Here is a 22,208-nt window from a genome sequence, read left to right on the forward strand (position 1 = left end):
TGGAGACCATATTTTAAAATATTCAGCATTTGTTTCCCACGAAAATTTGAGATTTAAATCTGAACTGAAACTGCCTCTTCAATTGCTAAAGCACAGGAAACATTTTGTTGTTTTCTTGCTGTTCCAGACTTTTGAAATACTTTTCCAGACACCTTTCATATTAGCCAAGTATCAATTTGTAAAAGGCAAATAATTTTTGAATAACCTGAAAGGAGGCAATCGAGGATTTGATTTTAGGACTATTGATTGTTGTTGTAATTGACTGAATTGTTTAGGCAGTACAATTTAGAAGTTTATGGATTGTATAAAACTTGATAATGTCATAAATAGTGAACAGAGTAACAGATTTCAAGAATTCAAATAATATTGAAATAGGCAGACACAATTTAGTGTAGTTAAATTTGTGACAGTCTTCATACTGATATCCACCTTGGCAAGAAAGGAATGAGACAGGAAATGCAAAGATACCTTCAGCACCTAACATCATCTCTAGAGTTTCTCCATTCACAGGTAAAGCATGCCTTCGGACCACCGCCCACCCCTTCACAACCTGATCCAACACATTCAATCAACTCTCCAGTCATGAGCACAAAAAGTGAATAAACTAACAACAATGAAGAGGAGGTCGGTATGCTTTTTGTCCCTGGCCTTTTTGCGTGAGCTTTACCTTGCCTTTCAATCATTTAAGGGATATGAAGATTCACTGATCAAGCTAATATCACAACATCCAGTTGGCTTTGTTACATTTAACGGCAGAACGGGAGCAGATGCAACAAGGAATGCTGGTTCACCTAGCCTGCAGTTGTAACTGCTGCACTGTACGCTCAGATGCGCTGATATCCTCCATCTGAAGCATCTCTGCAAGGACGGAAATCTCGCCAGTTTTATGAAGCATTTAACTGCCCTTATCTAAGAAATGAGTTTTCTCCGAGGAGTGATGCAAGAACAGACTGCGTTTTGTTTTCAGGTTGGACCTTACTAAATGAGGTTTTGGAGGTCTACATCGTTTCCACTCTGCTTGGAGGAGATGGAGTGGTCACTAAGGACTTTAGGAACTTTACTGGTGACTTTTCCTCCATGAGAGGATTCTTCAAACTCTAATTACTGTAACGGACTAATAATTGTTGTAGTTATAATTATTGTATGCTGTGTGTCAATAACTGCTTAAATGTAGGCTGTTAGAGTCTTATGAAAGCTGGTAGTACCATGTGAGTGGTTATCATGTATTGATAAAAGGAGGGAATGAGAATGTGAATAGGGTACAAGCAAGCAGGGAAAGAGTTAAGTTATGAGTTTTGTGAAACAAGAGGTTCAGATGAGCATGACACAAATCAGATAAGAACTTACAGTTAACAATGTGGTGCTGGAGGCAAGGGTAATGTGTTAACAAGGTGGAAACGTGGTTATTATATACAGCCAATTAACAATATTGGAAGTGTTCAGAAGTATGTAAGGTCAGCTAAGAAAGGGAAAATTATCCATTGTGTGAATCCAGTTAACAAGGTTAAGAACATTCATTGTATAACAGTAAAGGCTTGGTCTCTGCTATTGATACTCATTCATTGTAATGGTCGCCCAATTAATATGTATGTTGCCTTATCTGGATGGTCCTCCCTATAAAATGACTGTAAAGTTCATTGAGAAACTGCTGTTCCAGAGACGACCGTGAACTCATGTGCATGTGAATGATCAATTCTCTCTCCCTCCAGGGCCAGGAATAAAGATGAAGGAGGTAAAACCATACTGTGTCTCTGAGCGTTTTACTAAGACTAGGGGTGGGGGAAGGGGGCAGTGGGGAGAATAATAGGATAGTTTGTAGATGACACCAAATTTGGAAAAGTACTGGACAGCAAAGAAAGTTACCTCCGAGTATAGCGGGATCCTGATGAGATGAGCAAATGCGCCAAGGAGTGGCAGGTGGAGTTTAGTTTAGATAAATGTGAGGTGCTGCATTTTGGAAAGGTAAAACAGAGCAGAACTTATACATTTAATGGTCAGGTCCCGGGGAGTGTGGCTGAACAAAGACCTTGGAGTGCAGGTTCATTGTTTCTTGAAAGTGGAGGTAATTCAGATAGTGAAGAAGGGATTTGGTATGATTTCCTTCATTGGTTAGAGCATTGAGTATAGGAGTTGGGAGGTCATGTTGTGACTGTACAGGATGTTGGTTAGGCCACTTTTGGAATATTGCATGCAATTCTGGCCTCCCTCCTATCGGAAGGATGTTGTGAAACTTGGAAGGGTTCAGAAAAGATTTACACAGATGTTGCCCGGGTTGGAGGGTTTGAGCTATAGGGAGAGGCTGAATAGGCTGGGGCTGTTTTCCTTCAAGCGTTGGAGGCTGAAGGATGACATTCTCGAGGTTTGTAAAATTATGAGAGGCATGGATAGGGGGTACAGACAAGGTCTTTTGCTTAAGGTGGGAGAGTCCAGAACTAGAGGTTTAGGGTGAGAGGGGAAAAACTTGAATGGGACCTAACCTAAGGGGCAACATTTTCACAGAGAGACTGGTGCATGTGTGGAATGAGCTGCCAGAGGAAGTGGTGGAGACTCGTGCAATTGCAACATTTAAAAGATATGGGTGTATGAATAGGAAGGGTTTAGAGGGATATGGACGAAATGCTGGCAACTGGGACTAGATTAATTTAGGATATCTAGTTGGCGTGCATGAGTTGGACTGAAGGGTCTGTTTCCATGCTGCACATCTTTATAACTCTTTGACTTTAATAGATCAAACAAAATATTTATTATGTACTGAAATGACCAAAACTACTTGTACAGTTGAATAGGGTGAAGGATTTAGTAGAGTGGTAAATCGGGTTTCAATATGGGATTGAATTGAATTCTTGCAATTTTTGTATTGATTTTCGAGATTTGAACTGATATTTGTTCCATATGCAAAGTCTTTATTCCAGGTTTTAAATAGAGTAGGGCCATGAAGCGTGATTGCACAATCTTTATAGTAGAACATATTTTATAGTACTGACAGGCAAATAAGCACGACTTAAATATTGCCCATTGCTGCATGGAAATAACTGGAACATCATGATAAGAAAATCAGCAAATATTATAATTTTTTCAGTCACCGTGTCTTTCATGAGAATCCTCTGCAAAATCAGTCTTTTGATCTTGCTAGCTTACTTACAGTAAGCTTATTTTAAATGTTTAGCGAAACAAGGGGCAACTGCACTAATCTCAACATTTGATTGGATCCATATCAAATGCATTTTAAATTTACCGCATGTAGACTGTGTGAAATGTCACAATTTGGCATGTGGAAATCCAAGTTAACCATTGGGGAGTTTCTGGCACTGCGATGTTCACAGACTGGTGATCAGTATTAATAGGAGTTTAAAAAATGGAACCGACTTTCTTTTTGAAAATGTGCAAAAGCTTTTTTTAAATTTGCAGAACTAAGGTGGCTCCATAGATTTTGTTGCTGCTCTGCTCAAATTGTTGTAAGCAAAACTGTGTGTCCAGTGCTCCGTTCCATTACCAATCTGGCGTCCACTTTGTATTCCTACTGCAGGAAATTAGGTAGGCCTGCAACCCAAGATCTCAAAGGTAGGAGGTAAGCAGCAATGACATCCTCTGAGGAATTGACACAGAAACTAAAAAGGAAGAGGTGACAAAGTGCATAATAAGCTCATGTTGGAGAAATAATGCACAGCGTTTCTCACTGTCACTTGGATATGCATCTGTGAGCAACTAGAGCAATAACGCTACATGTGTTTCGTAAATGTGATGTTTTTTACTTTAGAAAATACTGAATACATTTAGCGAAAATAGCAACAATTATTTGAATGATTTACCTGGTCAGCTATCGGGTACTGGATGACAGTGAAATATGTTGCTTGGTGAATCATATGGTCTGTTCAGAGAAGACAGGTTTAGTGATTGATCGATTCTTTATTGGTTGAAATATATTCTGCAGTGGTAGACAGATAGAAATACCCTGGCAAAGTAAAAACCTGGAACATGAAAATAACATTTGCTCAAACTGTTTGCTGGTACACTTTGGATTTGGAATACCTTGGGAGAACTAAAACAAAAGAAAGGACTTGTCTTGTAATCAGATAAGCTGTCACAAGAACAAATTTTAAAATCACACAACACCAGGTTATAGTCCAACAGGTTTATTTGGAAATACAAGCATTCAGCGTAGCTACCTGACAAAGGAGCAGTGTTCTGAATGCTTGTACTTCCAAATAAACCTGTTGGACTATAACCTGATGTTGTGATTTTTAACTTTGTCTACCGCAGTCCAACACTGGCACCTCCACAACAAAGATAAATGTTTATCAAAAATCCAGAGATGGTTTTGTTGACTGAGCACATCAAAAGAAAGGAATTTTATACTCGTATTCTCAACCTGAAGATAGTTTCACAAATGAATCAGTTTTATTCTAGCATGTCATCTATCTGTTTTAATTTTCGTTACACCTGCAACTTTTGCTTAATTATTTGACAGTCACTTAACAATTAGATACTTCCTTGTAGCTTATACTCCATAGAAGAGATGTGGGATGTGTGGTTAAATCTATGCTCCCTTTCTCACCTCGCGTCTCCACCTGCAAAATTTATGAAATGAACACTGTCAGCAAAATTTATAGGTCACTTGCACACAAGAAATCAAGTAATCTGTTCAGGTTGATGTCACATCCAAGGTGTATCGCAGGCACTTAAGTGTGATGAGAAAAAATATACTTCAAAGATAAGGGCAGATATACTTCATGTAATATACAGGGGAATCTCGATTATCTGAACGTGATGGGCAGGCACTATTTCGTTTGGATAATCGATTATTCGGTTAATCAATTAAATGCCATTCCTCTGGGGCTTGGAGTTTTTAAAGTCTGCTCCCCGTTCAGGAGACTGCAGAAGCACGCAGCCCGCGAGGCCCCACCACCACCCTCCCCCACCCCCAAAGCCATCCGACTTCCCCTGCCCCAAAACTGCTCCCCCCACGCCACCAACACCACCACCACCCCCTCCGGGACAGCTGGATTGTACACCAACAAGACTGCTGCTGCTGCTGCAGCAGTTGCCTTTGTGGGGTACGTCTCCAAATAGCACACACGAACACACTCGCGCACACACACAGCCACACACACAACTTTTACTGCAATTTTTTGACAGGTTCCATCTTTGTCCTGTACAGGTCAATGTTAGCGGGATTATGTGGTGAAGGGGGGTTGAGGGTACACCCCTGTGTAGAATTCCAGGGAAAGTGTGGGGAGAGAGAGAGAGAGGGCTGTCAGTCATTTGGAGACGGTGCCTGTTTAATCACTGTAAACAAAAGACGTGAACACTGGTAATTGGTATTCAAATAATCTAGCTTCCTCTGTAAACATAATAAATGCTGGAGAAACTCTACTGTATGTCTGGCATAATCTCTGGAGAGAGAAACAGTCAATGTTTCGATCCAATATGACATCATCAGAACACCTATTTCATATATGCAAATATGGCAACTCATCAATTTTTTTCTTTTTTAAAACAATGAATTTTTTGAGGCATCATGTAATGGAGCTAATAAACAAAAATATTTGGAAATGATCCTTTCAGTATCATAAATTAATGCATCTTTTTATTTTCAGGAAAAGAAAGCTTTTATTTTACGGGTATCATTTTAAGCAAATCATGCTCAAAATACTTTGTGTTTCTCCAGACCCAAACTTTGTTAGGACATTCCTCACAACGTATCGGTCCTTCTGCAAACCTCGGGAGTTGCTAGGCCTCTTAATTGAAAGGTATGTTATTGTGATAGTTTTTATTAGATAGTTGTTCTTTGAAAATTTTACATTTGTTATTAATTCATAAAATTATCCTCTGTAATTGTAATAGATACGCAAGGGCAAATGCTTAACTGAATTCAATAATTTTACTAACTCAACAGTACAATTGCACAAGGGCAATATTTGAAAGCTTTAAAGTAAACACATATGTTACTGAAGAAAACTAACCACTAATATGCTTGGAGGAAAAACTTCTTTGTTTACTGATATTTCAGTTTGTAGAATATTTGTTTTCTGCATTGAATTGATAGCAGTTTTCATTGAAGTTTTGCAGTTGTCTCTAAAATGCTTTATTTATTTGTACAGGTGTGGAAATATTTGTGGGCGTGCTTTATCCTACAAATTAAACTGGTCCCACTTTGTGCTGCATCTCGCCTCCTTTGTACTTTCTGGATTGCAAACATTTCAGTAGTAGGGAGACATCTCTTCCATTGTGATTCATGGCCTGTCTTCAAGTTCTCATATGAACAACCACTTAGGGTTCTGGGACTGCCAGATTTCTTCTCTGACTCTTATAATCTCCATTCTTGTCCTTTATTTTTGTCCTTTTCTCCTGTTGGCCTGAATTTTGTGTTGGTACAGTTGTTGTTCCAGCAAGAATGGGAACCTTGCATAATCCCCATGGTAGCAGACTGAAAAAATTGCCCAGGAAATCCCGCAAGATTCCACTGGGCAATTCCTCAGTGCCTCGAACTCTCCACAAGTCTCCATTTAAATCACAAAATTCTGAGGCTTCTCATTAAATTAAGAAAATACTGTAGTTATTTAGAAGTCGTAAGAGTACTAAATCTATAGTCTGACTCCTGAGTAACAATTCAAATGACCCCATACTTAACTCTTGCATCCAAATATACTCCTCCCCCAGTATACTTACAGACCCCAGAAACTGTCCCATTCCCTAGGACCTGACCACCTTTCACTGGCTGTGCCCCCCAACTCCCTACACCTGCTTTGACCCCCATTTCGCATACTTAGGACTACACCCCCACCTTTATCCACTCTCTAGCCCTGACTCCCACCAACCATTCCCATCCCAGGAATTAACCTCCCTTCACTCACTCCAGACCTGACCAAACTTCCTTCACCCTTTCCAGATCCACTTACCCCACCTCCAGTACTTGTCTGCATCAGGCCATTGCCCCTCACAGCTCCAGACTGAGCTCTAGACTGAACTCCACCTGAAACCCCTGCAAATTTGTTTCCACTTCCCCGCTTAAGACTCACGCCCCCTTTCACCACTCCGCATCCAATCTGCCTCCACCCTGACCCCACCACCAGACCTGGCTCCCACTCACCCTGACCTACTGTAAACACTGATCAGTTACATAACTCCCTTATCACATTGCACCCCAGCACCCTGCCTACCACCAGTTGGCACCTTAGTTGTTGGCACTCTACCTCCCTACCTATCTGACACCTTACCCTCACTGCACCCTATCCCTCAAACTTAATTTACGCACTTATCTTTTGACAGCAGCTGTCAAACTGGCTGTCTGAGATTCTGGACCTTGGAAGTTCCAGAATTCAGCAGCTGACTGCTTTCAAAAGAGGATGTGGTTTGCCTCCCCCAGCAATTCTCACTACAAAAGCACTGGCAGAATAGAAGTATGGTGCTATGTTTATGAAAAAGTCCTGCACGGATTTCTCCTATCAGAAATGCAGCTGTCGCCTTTTATTTAAAAAGAGATATAAAGTGGCAGTGTACTCAGAAAATTCACCCTGATGTTTTTTTTATTGTCCTTTTTTCATTTGTATTTGTTACTTAATTGCCATTTAGTTTCATGTTGTCTTCAAATAGGCGCAGAATGGTTGATGCTGAAAATGTGTTGCTGGAAAAGCGCAGCAGGTCAGGCAGCATTCAAGGAACAGGAGAATCGACGTTTCAGGCATAAGCCCTTCTTCAGGAAGGGCTTGTGCCCGAATCGTCGATTCTCCTGTTCCTTGGATGCTGCCTGACCTGCTGCGCTTTTCCAGCAACACATTTTCAGCTCTGATCTCCAGCATCTGCAGCCCTCACTTTCTCCTCGCAGAATGGTTGATATAAACTTTGATCTTTACCCTTCAGCCATCTCTTGCAAAATACCAATCAGCCTACACTGAAAGCGTAACAATGAGGAGTAGTCAGGAGCATGACTGAACCAGAACGTTGAGTAGAGCATAGTTTGTCAGCAATGAGCTTGATTTGAGTTAGATTCTGGAATGGAGTAATATAAATGTGGTGCCTTTTATAAGGAAAGGTCAGAGTTTGAGGCTGTTGCTTTTGAATTGTGTGGATCGTAGAAATTTGATTGGTTTAAACAAAGATTTTGAAAGTTGTGAGTTATTTATGTGTTTTCTGTTAATTTAGCATTTTCCGTGCCTGACTTTTGTGGCTTTAAGGTAATTGGGTGATGAATTATTATGGTGTCTTGAACTTGGATAAACTTTTTCAATACCTTGTGATTGAACAGAAAATCATTTTGAGTTTAGTTGGACGTGTGGTGTTTGCTACCAAAGTTGTGCTTAAAGGGTGAGCTATGAACAGTGGCATAGAACTGTTGGGTTGTCTGATTTGATTCACAAAGTGAAATACAGAAGCAAATAATTAATGAAGGAAAAGAAAGATAATGAATGTGAAGACAGTCATGACATAATATTCACTCACGTTTAGAGGGATATGGGCCAAATGATGGCAAATGAGCCCAGGTCAGATTGGGTTGCATGGGCAGTGTGGATGAGTTGGACCGAAGGGTCTGTTTCCATGCTGTATGATGCTGTTCTAAGTCAGTTAATTCTGTCAGTATGTGCATTCTGATTTCAAGCCAAATTTAATTATGTTTGAATTAAACTTTAGATTAGATTAGATTAGATTAGATTAGATTACTTACAGTGTGGAAACAGGCCCTTCGGCCCAACAAGTCCACACCGACCCGCCGAAGCGCAACCCACTCAGACCCATTCCCCTACATTTACTTCTTCACCTAACACTACGGGCAATTTAGCCAGGCCAATTCACCTAACCTGCACATTTTTAGATTGTGGGAGGAAACTGGAGCACCCGGAGGAAACCCACGCAGACACGGGGAGAATGTGCAAACTCCACACAGAGTCGCCAGAGGCGGGAATTGAACCCGGGTTTCTGGCGCTGTGAGGCAGCAGTGCTAACCACTGTGCCACCGTGCCGCCCACTTGTTCTGCTGCATTTATTACCTGAGCAAAATGCAGGTTCAATGACGCAATACTTATTTGGCCGAATGAATTAAAGTTATAACTTATAACACATGCACATTATGACTCTGTACATAATATGATTTTATATTTTTATATTGAATTTGATGTTAGATTTGAGATTCCAGAGCCGGAGCCTACAGAAGCTGATCGGAAAGCAATGGAGCATGGTGATCAGCCTCTCAGTGCAGAATTGAAACGTTTTAGGAAAGAATATGTTCAACCTGTGCAACTTCGGTAAGTAGTACTTCATGACACTGTATGTAAAATTGAGATGCTGTAAGATTTTCAGTACTTATGAAATGATCTATTTCAACAAGATGCTAAATCAGTTTAATATCTGACAAATAAGTAATATCATCTTCTGCAGTTGGTAAAAATCTGACTGAGGGAGCCCTGAAACTGATTGATTGTTTGGCAACCAAGCCTTGCAACTCGTCTGCACCATTCTGATTCTAGAGATCGAACAGCAAGTGAGGAAACAAACAGACTTCTATCCAGTGTTCTGTTTCCTAAACAATCTGGATCCTGTGGTGAAACTTCTTCTCACTCAACCTTAACGTTATTTAGTTTACCTTGGACATTGACTTGTGACCACAATTGTCACTGCTTCATTTTGCACATTCAGGGAAGGAATTAACACTTGCATGCTTTCAGTCGTATTAATAAAGTCTGCTATTCATAAAGTTGTAATGCAGTTACCATTGTAACACTAGCATACCTACTTCATAAATGATCTCTGTTCTGAGGCCTTCAGTTTCTTATTGACAATAACAATCTAATTTGGAATCATATGTTGTTTTGCATTTTGAGATGCCATGTTAGGCTTACTGAGGAATTATTTCTTTCTTCCTAGCAGATTGTATTTCTGAGCAATGTTTTCATTTGAGAGGCAATGAATTATTAGCAGAGCATTACTTTATATGCATAAAGGTGGAAGTGGTTTTGTTTCACTAAAACTGAAGTTGGTCTCCAGACTTCTCCATCTATGTTACTTTACCTAGTAAAATCACCCGTGTCCACTTAGTCAGATTTTGCATTGGCTTTCAAAAGGTGGAGCCCATTGAGATTGATGTTGCATGCTTTATCATTCACGAGCAGGCTGGAGACCTGGAGCTTTAATTTCCTTCAAAACTGTAACTTCAGAATTCAAATATTACAATTAAGATTGTGGGCCATTAAATTTGAGACTGTGCAATTATGTGATTTAACCTCATGATCAGTACAACTTATTCATGCATCGCTCTTCATTGCATAGAAATGAACCAGTTTTATTTTGATTGACCATGGAATTATCACAGCAATCAGCTATCTAGATGCTCAAGCCATAAGAAAACAAAAGTGTAATCCTGTGATAAAAATCATGGGGATTAGTGATTCAACTGAATCTTTAAGAAAAACCTTTCATAGAGAAATATGTAATGTCTTTGTGATATTGCAATTTTGTACAAAATCTCTCATTAATCTGATTGTGTTTTAAAGAAAACTGGGTGCCAAACCACTCTGATTCTGCTAGTTCATCAAAGCATATCTAGAGCAAAGTGTACAAAGGACTGTGAAACTTTGCAACGGGACATGGATAGTTTAAGTGAATGGGCAAAGGTCTGGCAGATGGAATACAATGTTAATAAATGTGAAGTCATCCATTTCAGTAGGAATAACAGTAAAAAGGACTATTGCTTTAATGGTAAGAAATTGCAGCACGCTGCTGTGCAGAGGGACCTGGGTGTCTTTGTGCATGAATCACAGAAGGTTGGGCTACAGGTGCAACAGGTAATTAAAATGGTAAATTGAATTTTGTACTTCATTGCCAAACAGGTTGAGTTTAAAAGCAGAGAGATTATATTGCAGCTGCTCTGGGTGCTGGTGAGGCCACACCTGGAGTATTGTGTCGTCTTACTTGAGAAAAGATGAACTGGCACTAGAACAGGTGCAGAGGAGGTTCACTTAGTTGATTTTGGAGTTAAAGGGTTTGGCTTATGAAGAGAGACTGAGTAGACTGGGATTACATTCATTGGAATTTCGAAAAATGAGAGGGAGTTGTATAGAAACATTAAAATTATGAAGGAAATAGATAAGCTGCAAGTAGAGAGCATGTTTCCACTGGTGGGTGAAACTAGGATAAGAGGATATAGCCTTAAAATTAAGGGGAACAGGTTTAGGACTGAATTGAGAAGGAACTTGTTCACCCATAGTGTTTTGAATCCATGGAATTCCCTGCCCAGTGAAGTGGTTGACGCTTTCTCAGTTCATGATTTTCAAGCTAAGATAGATTTTTTTTAACGGTAAAGGAATTAAGGGTTATGGTGAGAGGTTGGGTAAGTGGCGCTGATCAGCCATGATCTTATTGAATGGCGGAGCAGTCTCAAAGGGCCAGGTGGTTGGCTACTCCTGCTCCTAGTTCTTATGTTCTTATGATTGCTGAATCCTCTGAATTGGAACTAATGCCACATCTACGAATCATACGCATGTCAAACTGTTCAATTTCAGTTTTGTGGTGCAAGATTAATACTTTTGTCATGCATGATCATATACTTCAAATTGTAATGTACATAATGACTATCTTAAATTCTTCCAATTTTTAAATTACCAGTGGTCATCTATAGGTAATATTGTATAATGCTGTATTTATGTGAACTTGCAGACCAACAGCTCAGATAATATGACCAACATAAGTCAGACAACTTAATTCATTACTACTGTTTGCACTGATCAACAAATATCTTAATGGTGATTCTGAAATTCACTTGAAGGGGTAGGTGAGGTGGAGTATTGATAAAAGAGATTGCAGAAGGTAGCTTGGAGCAGACTATCAGTAATATAGAAGAAAAACAGAACTTACTTTGAATATATACTTACAGACACAGAAAGCTTGTACTTTCCATAACTAAAAAGTACACCATGAGGTGAAATCTAAATAGCAAAATGAGAAACTCAAGGGAAACTAAGCACAAAATAAAATAATTCCATTAACGAAACATAAGTAGTTGTTGAGACTTATAGTCAAGTTAACAATGCAGTTGAAAATAATTAAAGCAAATATTCAAACTTTAAAATGGACATATGATAAGTTTTGCATTTGTTGAGACAGAAAGGTTACATACCATGAGCACACTTTACTTCATATTATGCCTTCGGATCTTCATTGTCAGCCTGAATAACCAGAACACAACGAACTGAAGGAGATAACATTTGGAAATACATTACTCTTAATCTTGCACTGTAATTTTTACATTGTATTTATTATGGATTGTGACTTGACAACCTTTTAATTCAGTGTTATGATACATAAATGTTTAGAAAGTATTGAAAGTCAAAGGCTCAAAGATGGTGTGAATATTTTATCCTGCTGAATGAAATTCAGTATTTTGTATGGATTTTAGCAAGTTCTTATTCAGCAAAATATAATTCAGGATAAGCTTGTTCATGCCTATTGAGCATTAAATGGTATTAATGTGAAAACTGGTTAAAATTCCCAATATAGATTTTACATTTTTTAAATTGTTTTCTCAAAGAGTTCTGAATGTATGTCGACACTGGGTGGAACATCATTTCTATGACTTTGAAAGAGATGCAGAATTATTATATCAACTTGAAGAATTCATTGGGACAGTTCGAGGTGAGGAGCCTTAAATTATAGAAAATCTGCCTTTAGAAATATGCAATAACTACAAAAACTGTGGTATTTTATTAATAGAGTGTGATCTCAGTGACCTCTGCTGTTTTGTGATACAGGTAAAGCCATGAAGAAATGGGTTGAATCTATCAGTAAAATCATCCTAAGGAAAAAACAGGCACAAGCAAATGGACCGTCACATGCTATCACGTTTGAAAGTTTGCCCCCTTCCATAGAATGGCACATAAGTAGAATTGGTCAAGTTGAAGCATTTGACCTGCTAACTTTGCATCCAATAGAAATTGCACGGCAGCTAACTTTATTAGAATCTGATCTTTACAGGTATGGTTTTTCTGGTGCTGTTAAACATCAATGTCCCTATTATCAATGAAAAGCTTTTGTATATAAGATGTGGGACATTGTCATTTTTTTCATGAGTACAGCTGTATGATTGAAACTTCAAAATTATCAGTGATTATATATGCAATTAAGATATAATGTCTGTCACATTTTAACATACAGTACAAGCCATTTTGCAAGAATTTTCAGTTTGCAATGCTTAAAATTGATTTGTTATATTTTTGACCAAATGTGATTTTAAGAGTTGAGAATGGTGATATTGTATTGTTTCCCCATGATATTTAATTTCATTGAATCCCCTACAGTGTGGAAAAAGGCTATTTGGCCCAACTCTCCGAACAGCATCTCCCCCAGACTCCACTCCTCCCAATCCTATCCTTGTAACCCTGCATTTCCCATGGCTAATCCACCAATCTACATATCCCTGGACACTGTGGACAATTTAGCATTGCCAATCCACTAACCTACACATCTCTGGACTGTGGAGGGAAACAGGAGCACCTGGAGGAAACCAATACAGACAGGGGAGAACGTGTAACCTTCACACAGACAGTCACCTGAGGCTAGAATTTAACCCAGGAGCCTGGCAATGCGAGGCAGCAGTGCTAACCACTGAGCCATCATGCCGCCCCAGTGACTGTTTTAGCTTTGGATCATTAAACTTTCAACCAACTTATAGCTGGGCAAGAAATTGATCATTGTGCCAATATATTGAAATAGTGAAAATGCTATTGGAAGATTTATCAAAGAAAATTAACTGATATAGTTTGAATGATGTAATGATCTCTGAAAACTATACAACCCTCTTGTGACACCGTGGTAGTGTCCCTACTTCTGAACCAAGAGGCCCAGGTTCAAGTCCCATATGCACCAGAGACATGTAATACCATCTCTGAACAGGTTGATTAGGGGAAAAAAAGGATTAGCTAAAGAAAGCGAAATTTATGCTATGATCTGAAGTTTTATGTGCTGAAATTACTTTATATTCAGTTTCTTATATCAATAATGGAGTAAATTCTTCAATTTAGCAATTTTGGTGTGAAGCCTATGTGTAAGTGCATCTGGAACGCAGATGTCAGTAAATACCGCTCACATTCTGTTCAATCTTTCATCAATTTTAATATATGAAAAATTGTGGGTTGACACAATAGATGAAGCTCTGTGCTTGGAGTGCTAAATGACCTTCAAGAGGTTAACAAAATCATGAGGGGCATGGATAGGAGAAATGGGCAAAGTCTTTTCCCCGGGGTCAGGGAGTCCAGATCTGGAGGGCATAAGTTGAGGGTGAGAGGGGAAAGATATAAAAGAGACCTAAGGGATAACTTTTTCACACAGAGGATGGTATGTGTATGGAATGAGCTGCCAGAGGAAGTGATGGAGGCTGGTACAATTGTAACATGTAAAAGGCATTTGGATGGGTATATGAATAGGAAGGGTTTGGAAGGATATTGGCCAGGTGCTGGCAGGTGGGACGAGATTGGGTTGGGATATCTGGTCGGCATGGACAGGTTGGACCGAAGGGTCTGTTTCCATGCTGTGCATCTCTATGACTCTATCTGGATTGGGCACAGCAAGCTTTTCATTTGTTAAAGTGCACAAAATTTGAGATCCCAATTAATCCCAAATAAGCGAATAAAGTCATTAAATTCCACAATCTTTAAACAAACAAAATAAACTTCTCTATACAAAGTTAGAACTATAAGACAACCTACAAGTAACACGTTCAACTTGTAGTCTAACATCCAGAATGAACATAAGATAAACGTTAGTTAACCGACAAACTGTTGCTTTGCACCTCACAAAACATGGCAAATAGGAGGTGTGGTCAAGCCAGATCCGAGGATTTCTCAGCAACACATCTACAGGAGTGACATTCTATATCACCCAATCTCTAATTCTTCTCTTGTGAAAGACATAACTTTGAAATTCCCTCCAATTTCCCTCAAACAAACCACTGCTTGCTGATGCCTGGTTTGGGTTCTGCCAGGGTCACTCAATTCCTGACTTCTTTACAGACTTGGTTCAAACATGGACAAAAGAACTGGATTCCAGAGGTGAGGTGAGAGTGACTGCCCTTGACATCAAGGCCACATTTGATCCGATGTGGCACCAAGCAAAATTGAAGTCAACGTTAATCAGGGGAAAAGAATCACTGCTGTTTGGAGTACTACCTGGCACATAGAAAAGATGGTTGTGATTTCTGTAAGTTAGTTAACAGCTCATCATGTTTGTACTAGCTTCAGAAACAGCTATCCAGCTTGTTCCATTCTCCAACCCTGTCTCTCTGGTCCTCTGAATTCATTACTTTTAAATATATATCCAGCTCTTTTTTGAAGCCTCCTATGGAATTTGCCCCCACCACTCTCCAAGGCAACACATTCCAAATCCTAACAACTCTGAGTAGGAATGTCTCTCCTCATCTCATTCCGAACTCTTTTACTGACAATCTTGAAATTGTGATTGCTAGTTACAGTGATACCAACCAGTGGAAACGGTATACCCTTTTTCACTCTGTCAAAATTGTTCATAATTCTGAACACCTCAATAATGTCACTTTTATTCTTCTCTGCTCCAAGAAGTATAGGCCCAAATTTCCCCTATTTCCTTGTATTTAAAATCCTTTGTTCTTGGTATGATTTCAGTAAGTCTCTTTTACACTTGCTGATTTCCAGGATTTCTTTAAATAAGGAGACGAGAACTAAACGTAATAGTATAAATGAGGTCTTCCCAGTGATTTGTAGAGGTGGAGCATCACATCCTTGCTTTTATACTCAATGCCTCTGTTTATAAACCCAAGGATCCTACAAGCCTTAACAAGTATTTCAACTTGCCTGACCACCTTCAAAGAATTATACACTTGAATCCCAAGGTCCATTTGCTCATATATTCCCCTCTTAGGTTGTATCATTGAGCCTGTAATTTCTCTCTCTTTCTTTTACCAGAATGCATTACCTCACATTTGTCTGCATTGAAATTCATGTGCCAGGTGTCTGATCATTTGGCCAACTTGACACTGTCCCTCTGAAGTCACTCAGCATCATCCTCACAGTTCACTATTCTCCCGAGCTTAGTATCATCTTCAAGTTGAGAAATTTTGTTGATTGTCTGATATTAGTTTATTTTTCTGTAAGTATATATTTTATCTTATCCTGTATTATGGCCTCCATGGATTTTTCCTACTATTGATGTCAAGCTGACAAGTCTGTAGTTTCCTAGGTTATCCTTTGTCCCTTCCCAAAACAAACGTGTCACATATGCAATCCTTGAGTCTCCTGGAACTAATCTTGTGTTCAGAGAGGCTTGGATAATTGACGTCAATGGCTTCACAATTTGCTCTCTCAGCAATTTAGGATGCATCCCATCTCCATCGAGTCAGTGCCACTTCCCTTTCGATTGTAATTTCTTGATTTATTTCTTCTTTTCCACTTTCTTATTTTACAGCTATTTTGGTGTTGTTTCTTGCACCTCCTTTGGTGATGACAAATGTTGGATCACCTGACATCTTATTTTCCACTATTGATTGACGACTTATTTTCTATATCACCAACGGTCAATGTTTTAGCTCTTTCCTTTTTTTAAATATCTATCGAAACCTTTTTGTATTTCTAGCTAACTTTCTTGACTCTGATTTCTTTGATAATGTCTTCCTTATTTATCTTTTAGTTAATCTTTCCTGTCTTCTATATTCTGTGCAGCCACCTAAGTTTGTGCAATTTTATGCTTTTTCTTGAAATTTGATACTTTCCTTAGCACTTTTAGTTACCCAAGGGTTGTAAGTCCTCTCTTTGGAACATATCTTTTCAGTGTTCATCTTAAATGTCTGCCATTGCATCTCTGACCTGCTCCTGAGCCTAATTTTCCAATTCACTTCAGCTAATTCTGCTTTCACGCTCTCACAGTTGCTCTCATTGAAGTTTGAAGTACCAGTCTTAGACTGGCTCTCCTCTTTCCCAAACAAAATGTAAAAGTCATTCATATTATGACTTCTACTATCCAAGGATGTTTCCACTATGAAATCGCCAATTAATTTTAACTCACTGCACTATGCCAGGTCCAAAATAGCCTGCTCTGCAGTTGCCTGCAGAACCTGCTGTTCTGAGAATCAATAATACAACCTTTCCCTGAACTGCTCCACTAGATTACCTTGGCCCATCTGATTGTTCTTGTCATTATGTACATTAAACTCACTCAAGATTGCGATACCTTTCTTACAAACTCCCTTTATGTCTTCCTTGATACACAGTCCTTCTGTGCCTTAACAAGGGCTTGCATATCACTTCTAAAAGTGGCTTCTTGCCTTTATAATTTCTCTTCTCTTCTGAAACCATGATTTGGAGATGCTGGTGTTGGATTGGGGTGTACAAAGTTAAAAATCACACAACACCAGGTTATAGTCCAACAGGTTTAATTGGACGTACATTAGCTTTCGGAGCGACGCTCCTTCAACACCTGATGAAGGAACGTCGCTCCGGAAGCTAGTGTGGTTCCAATGAAACCTGTTGGACTATAACCTGGTGTTGTGTGATTTTTAACTTCTGAAACCAATTCTACTTTATAGTTTTCTGACCTTGGGTCACTTATTGTACTGTAATATTAGGATTAATTAACAAAACTAATTCCTCAATTTTTCCCAGCTTCCTGTCCATCCTCAATGTCACACACTGTTCAGTGTTCAGGCCCCAATTTCATCATCCTGCAGCTAAGCCTCCAATCAGCTAGCACTGCAAATTGAAATTCAAATATGATCTGTCAATTCATTTATTTTGTTCCTAATGCTACATGCATTCAAATGTACAGCCAAATTCATCAGGGTAGTGTCCTCAGTCCAATCATCTTCATCTGCTTCATCGGCTACCTTCCTTCCATCATAAGTGCGGATACTTACTGATCGTTACAAAATGTTTATCATTTGTGATGCCTCAGAAACCAAAGCAGCCCATATCTGAATGCAGCAATATCCGGGTTTGGGCTGAAAAGTGGCAAGTAATATTCATGCCATACAAATGCCAAACAATGAATGTGTCCAGTAAGAGACAATCTAACCATTGCTCTTTGACATTCATTGACGTTACCATCCCTGGATCCCTCACCGTTGACATCCTAGTGGTTACCATTGACCAGAAACTAAACTGGACTAGCCATAAAAATATAGTGGCTACAAGAGCAGGTTAGAGATTAGGAATGCTGCAGTGAATGACTCATCTTCCAATTTTCCCAAATTCTGTCCACCATCTGCAAGGCTATTGTGAGAAGTGTGATGGAATACTTTGTACTTGCCTGGATGAATGCAGCTCCAACAACACTCAAGAAACTTGACATTATCCAGGACAAAGCAGCCTGCTTGATTGTACTGCATCCACTCCCTTCACCACTGATGCTCAGACACAAAATGTACTGCAGAAATTCACCAAACATCCTGGGGCAGCACCTTCCAAACCCATGACCACTACCATCCAGGAGAACAAGAGTAGCAGATATATGAGAATACCACCGCCTGTAAATGCCCCTGCAAGCCAGTCACCATCCTGACCTGGCTTGTGTTCTGTCACTGTCATTAGGTCAAGACCCTGGAATTGTCTCCTTAACAGCATTGTGAGTGTACCTGCAGCAGTTCAGGAAGGCAGCTCACCTCTTCATTCTCAATGGCAACTCTGGACAGGTAATAGATGATAGATTAGCCAATGGTGCCTTTGTTTCATGAGTGATTAAAGAAAAAGCTGTCCCAGACTGCCCCAGTGACTGCACACATCATGGTAATTCAGTCTTTTCCCTGGGACTGCATTCCACTGAATTCCTTCAACTGCACTCCTACGCCTGCTCACAAGCACATCCCATCTCTTCGGCAGACAGCTAGGTTCACGAGGTTGGCACTGCTCATTAGACTTCTGCAAGCTCCAATATTTTTTTAGCTGCAGTAATCAAATGCTGTTTCCTTCAACATCCCAAACTCAGCTGCACTGAACCCTCAGTGGTTTCCAAGGATGCATCTGATCCCATTTGCTCCAATGGCTCCTGACAGTCTCCCACAGCTTTCTGTTAGTCCTAATTTCATGAAAGTTTTCATAGGATCCCTACATTGTGGAAACAGGCCCTTCGGTCTACAGGTCAACACAAACCCTCCGAAGAGTAACCCCCATTCCCCTATCCTCTATTTACACCTGACTAATGCACCTAACCTACACATCCCTGAACACTATGGACAATTTAGCATGGCCAATTCACCTAACCTGCACATCTTTGGATTATGGGAGGAAACTGGAGGATCCAGAGGAAACCCACACAGACACTGAGAGAACATGCAAATTCCACAAAGACAGTCACTTGGGTCCTGGCGTTATGAGGCAGCCGTGCTAACTATAGCCACCGTGCTGGAACTGCTTATGGAGCTGTTCCCTTGTCCCTCAATACCTGTTTGGCCAGCTGCCTGAATGTTGACATTTTCTGCTTCAACTCCCCCTTAGTAACTGACAGTGACCCTTCAACTATTTTGAGTAGTCTGTTGAGAGCCTTGCAACTGGCTCTGTCCTTCCTTCCAGGCAGGATCAAATGTAGCAACCACAAGAACATCCTATTGAATGTAGTAAGCATTGGAAATCCTATGCCCATGTTACAACATTGACAGGCTGCCCAACCACACAACACAAATGTATATTAGAAAAAAGGGATGGAGTCACAGTAACTTAGCAATACTTCAAGATTAATTACCTGGTGATAATTTTCAAATTACCTTGCCAAGAAATTTGCAAAGTTTCTGTTAGCAGAAAAATTTATGCTTTTATGTATTTGGATTTCAGAGCTGTTCAGCCTTCAGAACTGGTAGGAAGTGTATGGACGAAGGATGACAAGGAAATAAATTCTTCAAACCTCCTGAAGATGATACGACATACTACTAACCTCACTTTGTGGTTTGAAAAGTAAGAAAAAGTTGTGTATAAATTTAGTTGATGTGCACTTCGTGCAAGTATCAGGAAGAGCAGAAATACAGATGATGACTGAATAAAGTGACATAATTTCTATTACAGCATAAATATTACAACCAAGTTCAACTGATGATCTCTTTTGCAAAAAGGCAATGCACTCTAGGTTTGGAATATCAGGAAGCTGCTTAGTTTCACTGCACAGTACAAGGGATGCATTGCAAGCTTAATTTGTAATCCGAATAACGTATGTTTGGCATTGAAATATTATGTTTGTTACCATACCCTGATGCAAAACTTGATATTGTTTTCTTGGAAGTGTAATTGTTGCTTGGTAGTTGAGAACAATCACAATAATGATGACCTCTAAACAGTTGAAAACTGATGAGGGCAAGACAATCGTATTTGGCAACATGTCTTAATTCAGAAAAATTGAAGAAATGTAATAGGGGGTATCTGTCATATGATCCCAAATATTTTCAGTTTTTTCACATTTAATGAAGATTAACTTTTAACTCTAAATAAGCATTTAATCATTGTCTAGCACAAAATATGACTACATTGTTTGAAAGGGCTTTCTAGTGAAGTAATCTGTAGTTTTGGCTGCATCTTTCAGTTGGTATTCAGTTTCTGAAAGTCTGTAATATCATGTTTGTTTTTCAATCCTATGCTATACGGTTTTAAAATAAATTTATTTCTAATCTTTGTGACAATGCTGTGGGTGGTGTGAGTTGCAATTTTCAACCTTAAATGTTGCTTCAAACTGTCACTTGCATTACTCACGCAATAGTACACAAAAATGATATCATGCATTTTTAAAATTTCAGATGCATAGTAGAAACTGAAAACTTGGAAGAAAGAATAGCAGTTGTCAGTCGAATAATTGAGATCCTGCAGGTTTTCCAAGAACTAAACAATTTTAATGGAGTGTTGGAGGTGGTCAGTGCCATGAATTCATCTCCTGTGTATAGACTGGATCATACATTTGAGGTTTGTGATTCAACCAAATGCAAAGTAAATTTTATTGATGAGGTGCACAGAATTATTTGAAGGATGGGCAGTGTAATTTGAGAAGGATAAATGAATGTCATTGAACGTTGCCATTTTTGTTGTCGCTATACATGACACATTCAAATAAACTATTTTCCATATTTCTTAATGTGAAAGCAACTAATTTCTATATTGAAAGTGGAATGCAAGTATTGTACAATACTTAGCATGTGGTCTCAAAGGGATACATTTGCTGAGATTTTAGTGTGTGACATGCTATACACAGAAAATGGAAATTTGCTGTGATGAATAATAAAACCTTGTTCAAAGAATGCGTTTAAAAATACTGCTGAGAAAAGCAAGATCTACAGAGACTTGGGAACACCACCACCTGCATGTTGCCCCAAGCCATACACCATTCTTTCTTGGAACTGCATTGCCATTCCTTCATTTCTACAGATCAAATTCTGGAACTTGCTTCTTAACAGTGCTGTGGGTTTACCTACACCAAATGGAAAGCAGTTCCTCACCACCTTCTTAAGGGTAATTAGAATAGAATAGCAATTTATTGTCACTTGTAAGATGTGCATCAGTCACCACAATTCAGAATTATTTTAATTACAGAAATTCTAAAGAGAGATAATTGAGCCAAAGTTAGGACAAAGGTTCATCTTTTTTTTTCCCTTCACGGCAATCTGGGTTTATAGAGTGGCTATGGAACGCTACCACTGAAGCTGCCAAAACATGGATTTTCACAGTGGACCCATCATGCTGCCACCACGGAAGCTGACACCAAAGCCACTGCATCGCTGCCATAACAGAGGGACAGACCAGACCCACCAGGTTGCCAAAGCTGAAGCCGTCACTCAAGCCATCACTACTTCTGTCACCTCCCGAATCCACCCTATTGTTGCAGTAGCCATGAGGAACGAACCAGTAGCACCATGCTGCCACCATAGGATCAGACAGGAGAATGGACAAGACCCATCCACAATGAAAGTTTTGATAAAGCCACAGCCAATATGGCCACAAAGAATGGACATCTGGATCTATGGCACTACTGCCATTGCAGCAGGCCCTTGCAACCACCTTCCTCCACCGTAACCATGGAAAATAAGAAAAGGCAAACTTTGATATAAAAGAAAATAAAACAAAACAAAAATGAGAAGAATGCGGCTGGCCAGGTGCGGGGGAGCATACGGGCATAGAGCACGAGCACTTCCTACCATGCTGCTGCTGCCATCTTCTAATGTTTGTTCAGAGTTGGGCAATGAACGCTGGTCCAACTTATATTGCCCACATCCTTTCAATAAACAGTGGGAA

General features: G+C 39.5%; 1 protein-coding gene across 5 annotated transcripts in view; it reads left to right on the top strand.

The window, feature by feature from the left end:
- Nucleotides 1-22,208, top strand: part of LOC122553001 (son of sevenless homolog 1) — a 299,123-nt gene that overhangs the window by 249,169 nt on the left and 27,746 nt on the right. For all 5 annotated transcript variants that reach the window (XM_043696383.1, XM_043696384.1, XM_043696382.1 and 2 more), the window contains 6 exons: nt 5,669-5,750; nt 9,117-9,239; nt 12,518-12,621; nt 12,738-12,960; nt 19,773-19,892; nt 20,723-20,885. In XM_043696383.1, coding sequence (XP_043552318.1) covers nt 5,669-5,750; nt 9,117-9,239; nt 12,518-12,621; nt 12,738-12,960; nt 19,773-19,892; nt 20,723-20,885 — 815 coding nt within the window. The remainder of the gene's footprint in view (nt 1-5,668; nt 5,751-9,116; nt 9,240-12,517; nt 12,622-12,737; nt 12,961-19,772; nt 19,893-20,722; nt 20,886-22,208) is intronic.

The sequence above is a fragment of the Chiloscyllium plagiosum genome, chromosome 9 (assembly GCF_004010195.1).
Source record: "Chiloscyllium plagiosum isolate BGI_BamShark_2017 chromosome 9, ASM401019v2, whole genome shotgun sequence".
Taxonomy (NCBI): domain Eukaryota; kingdom Metazoa; phylum Chordata; class Chondrichthyes; order Orectolobiformes; family Hemiscylliidae; genus Chiloscyllium; species Chiloscyllium plagiosum.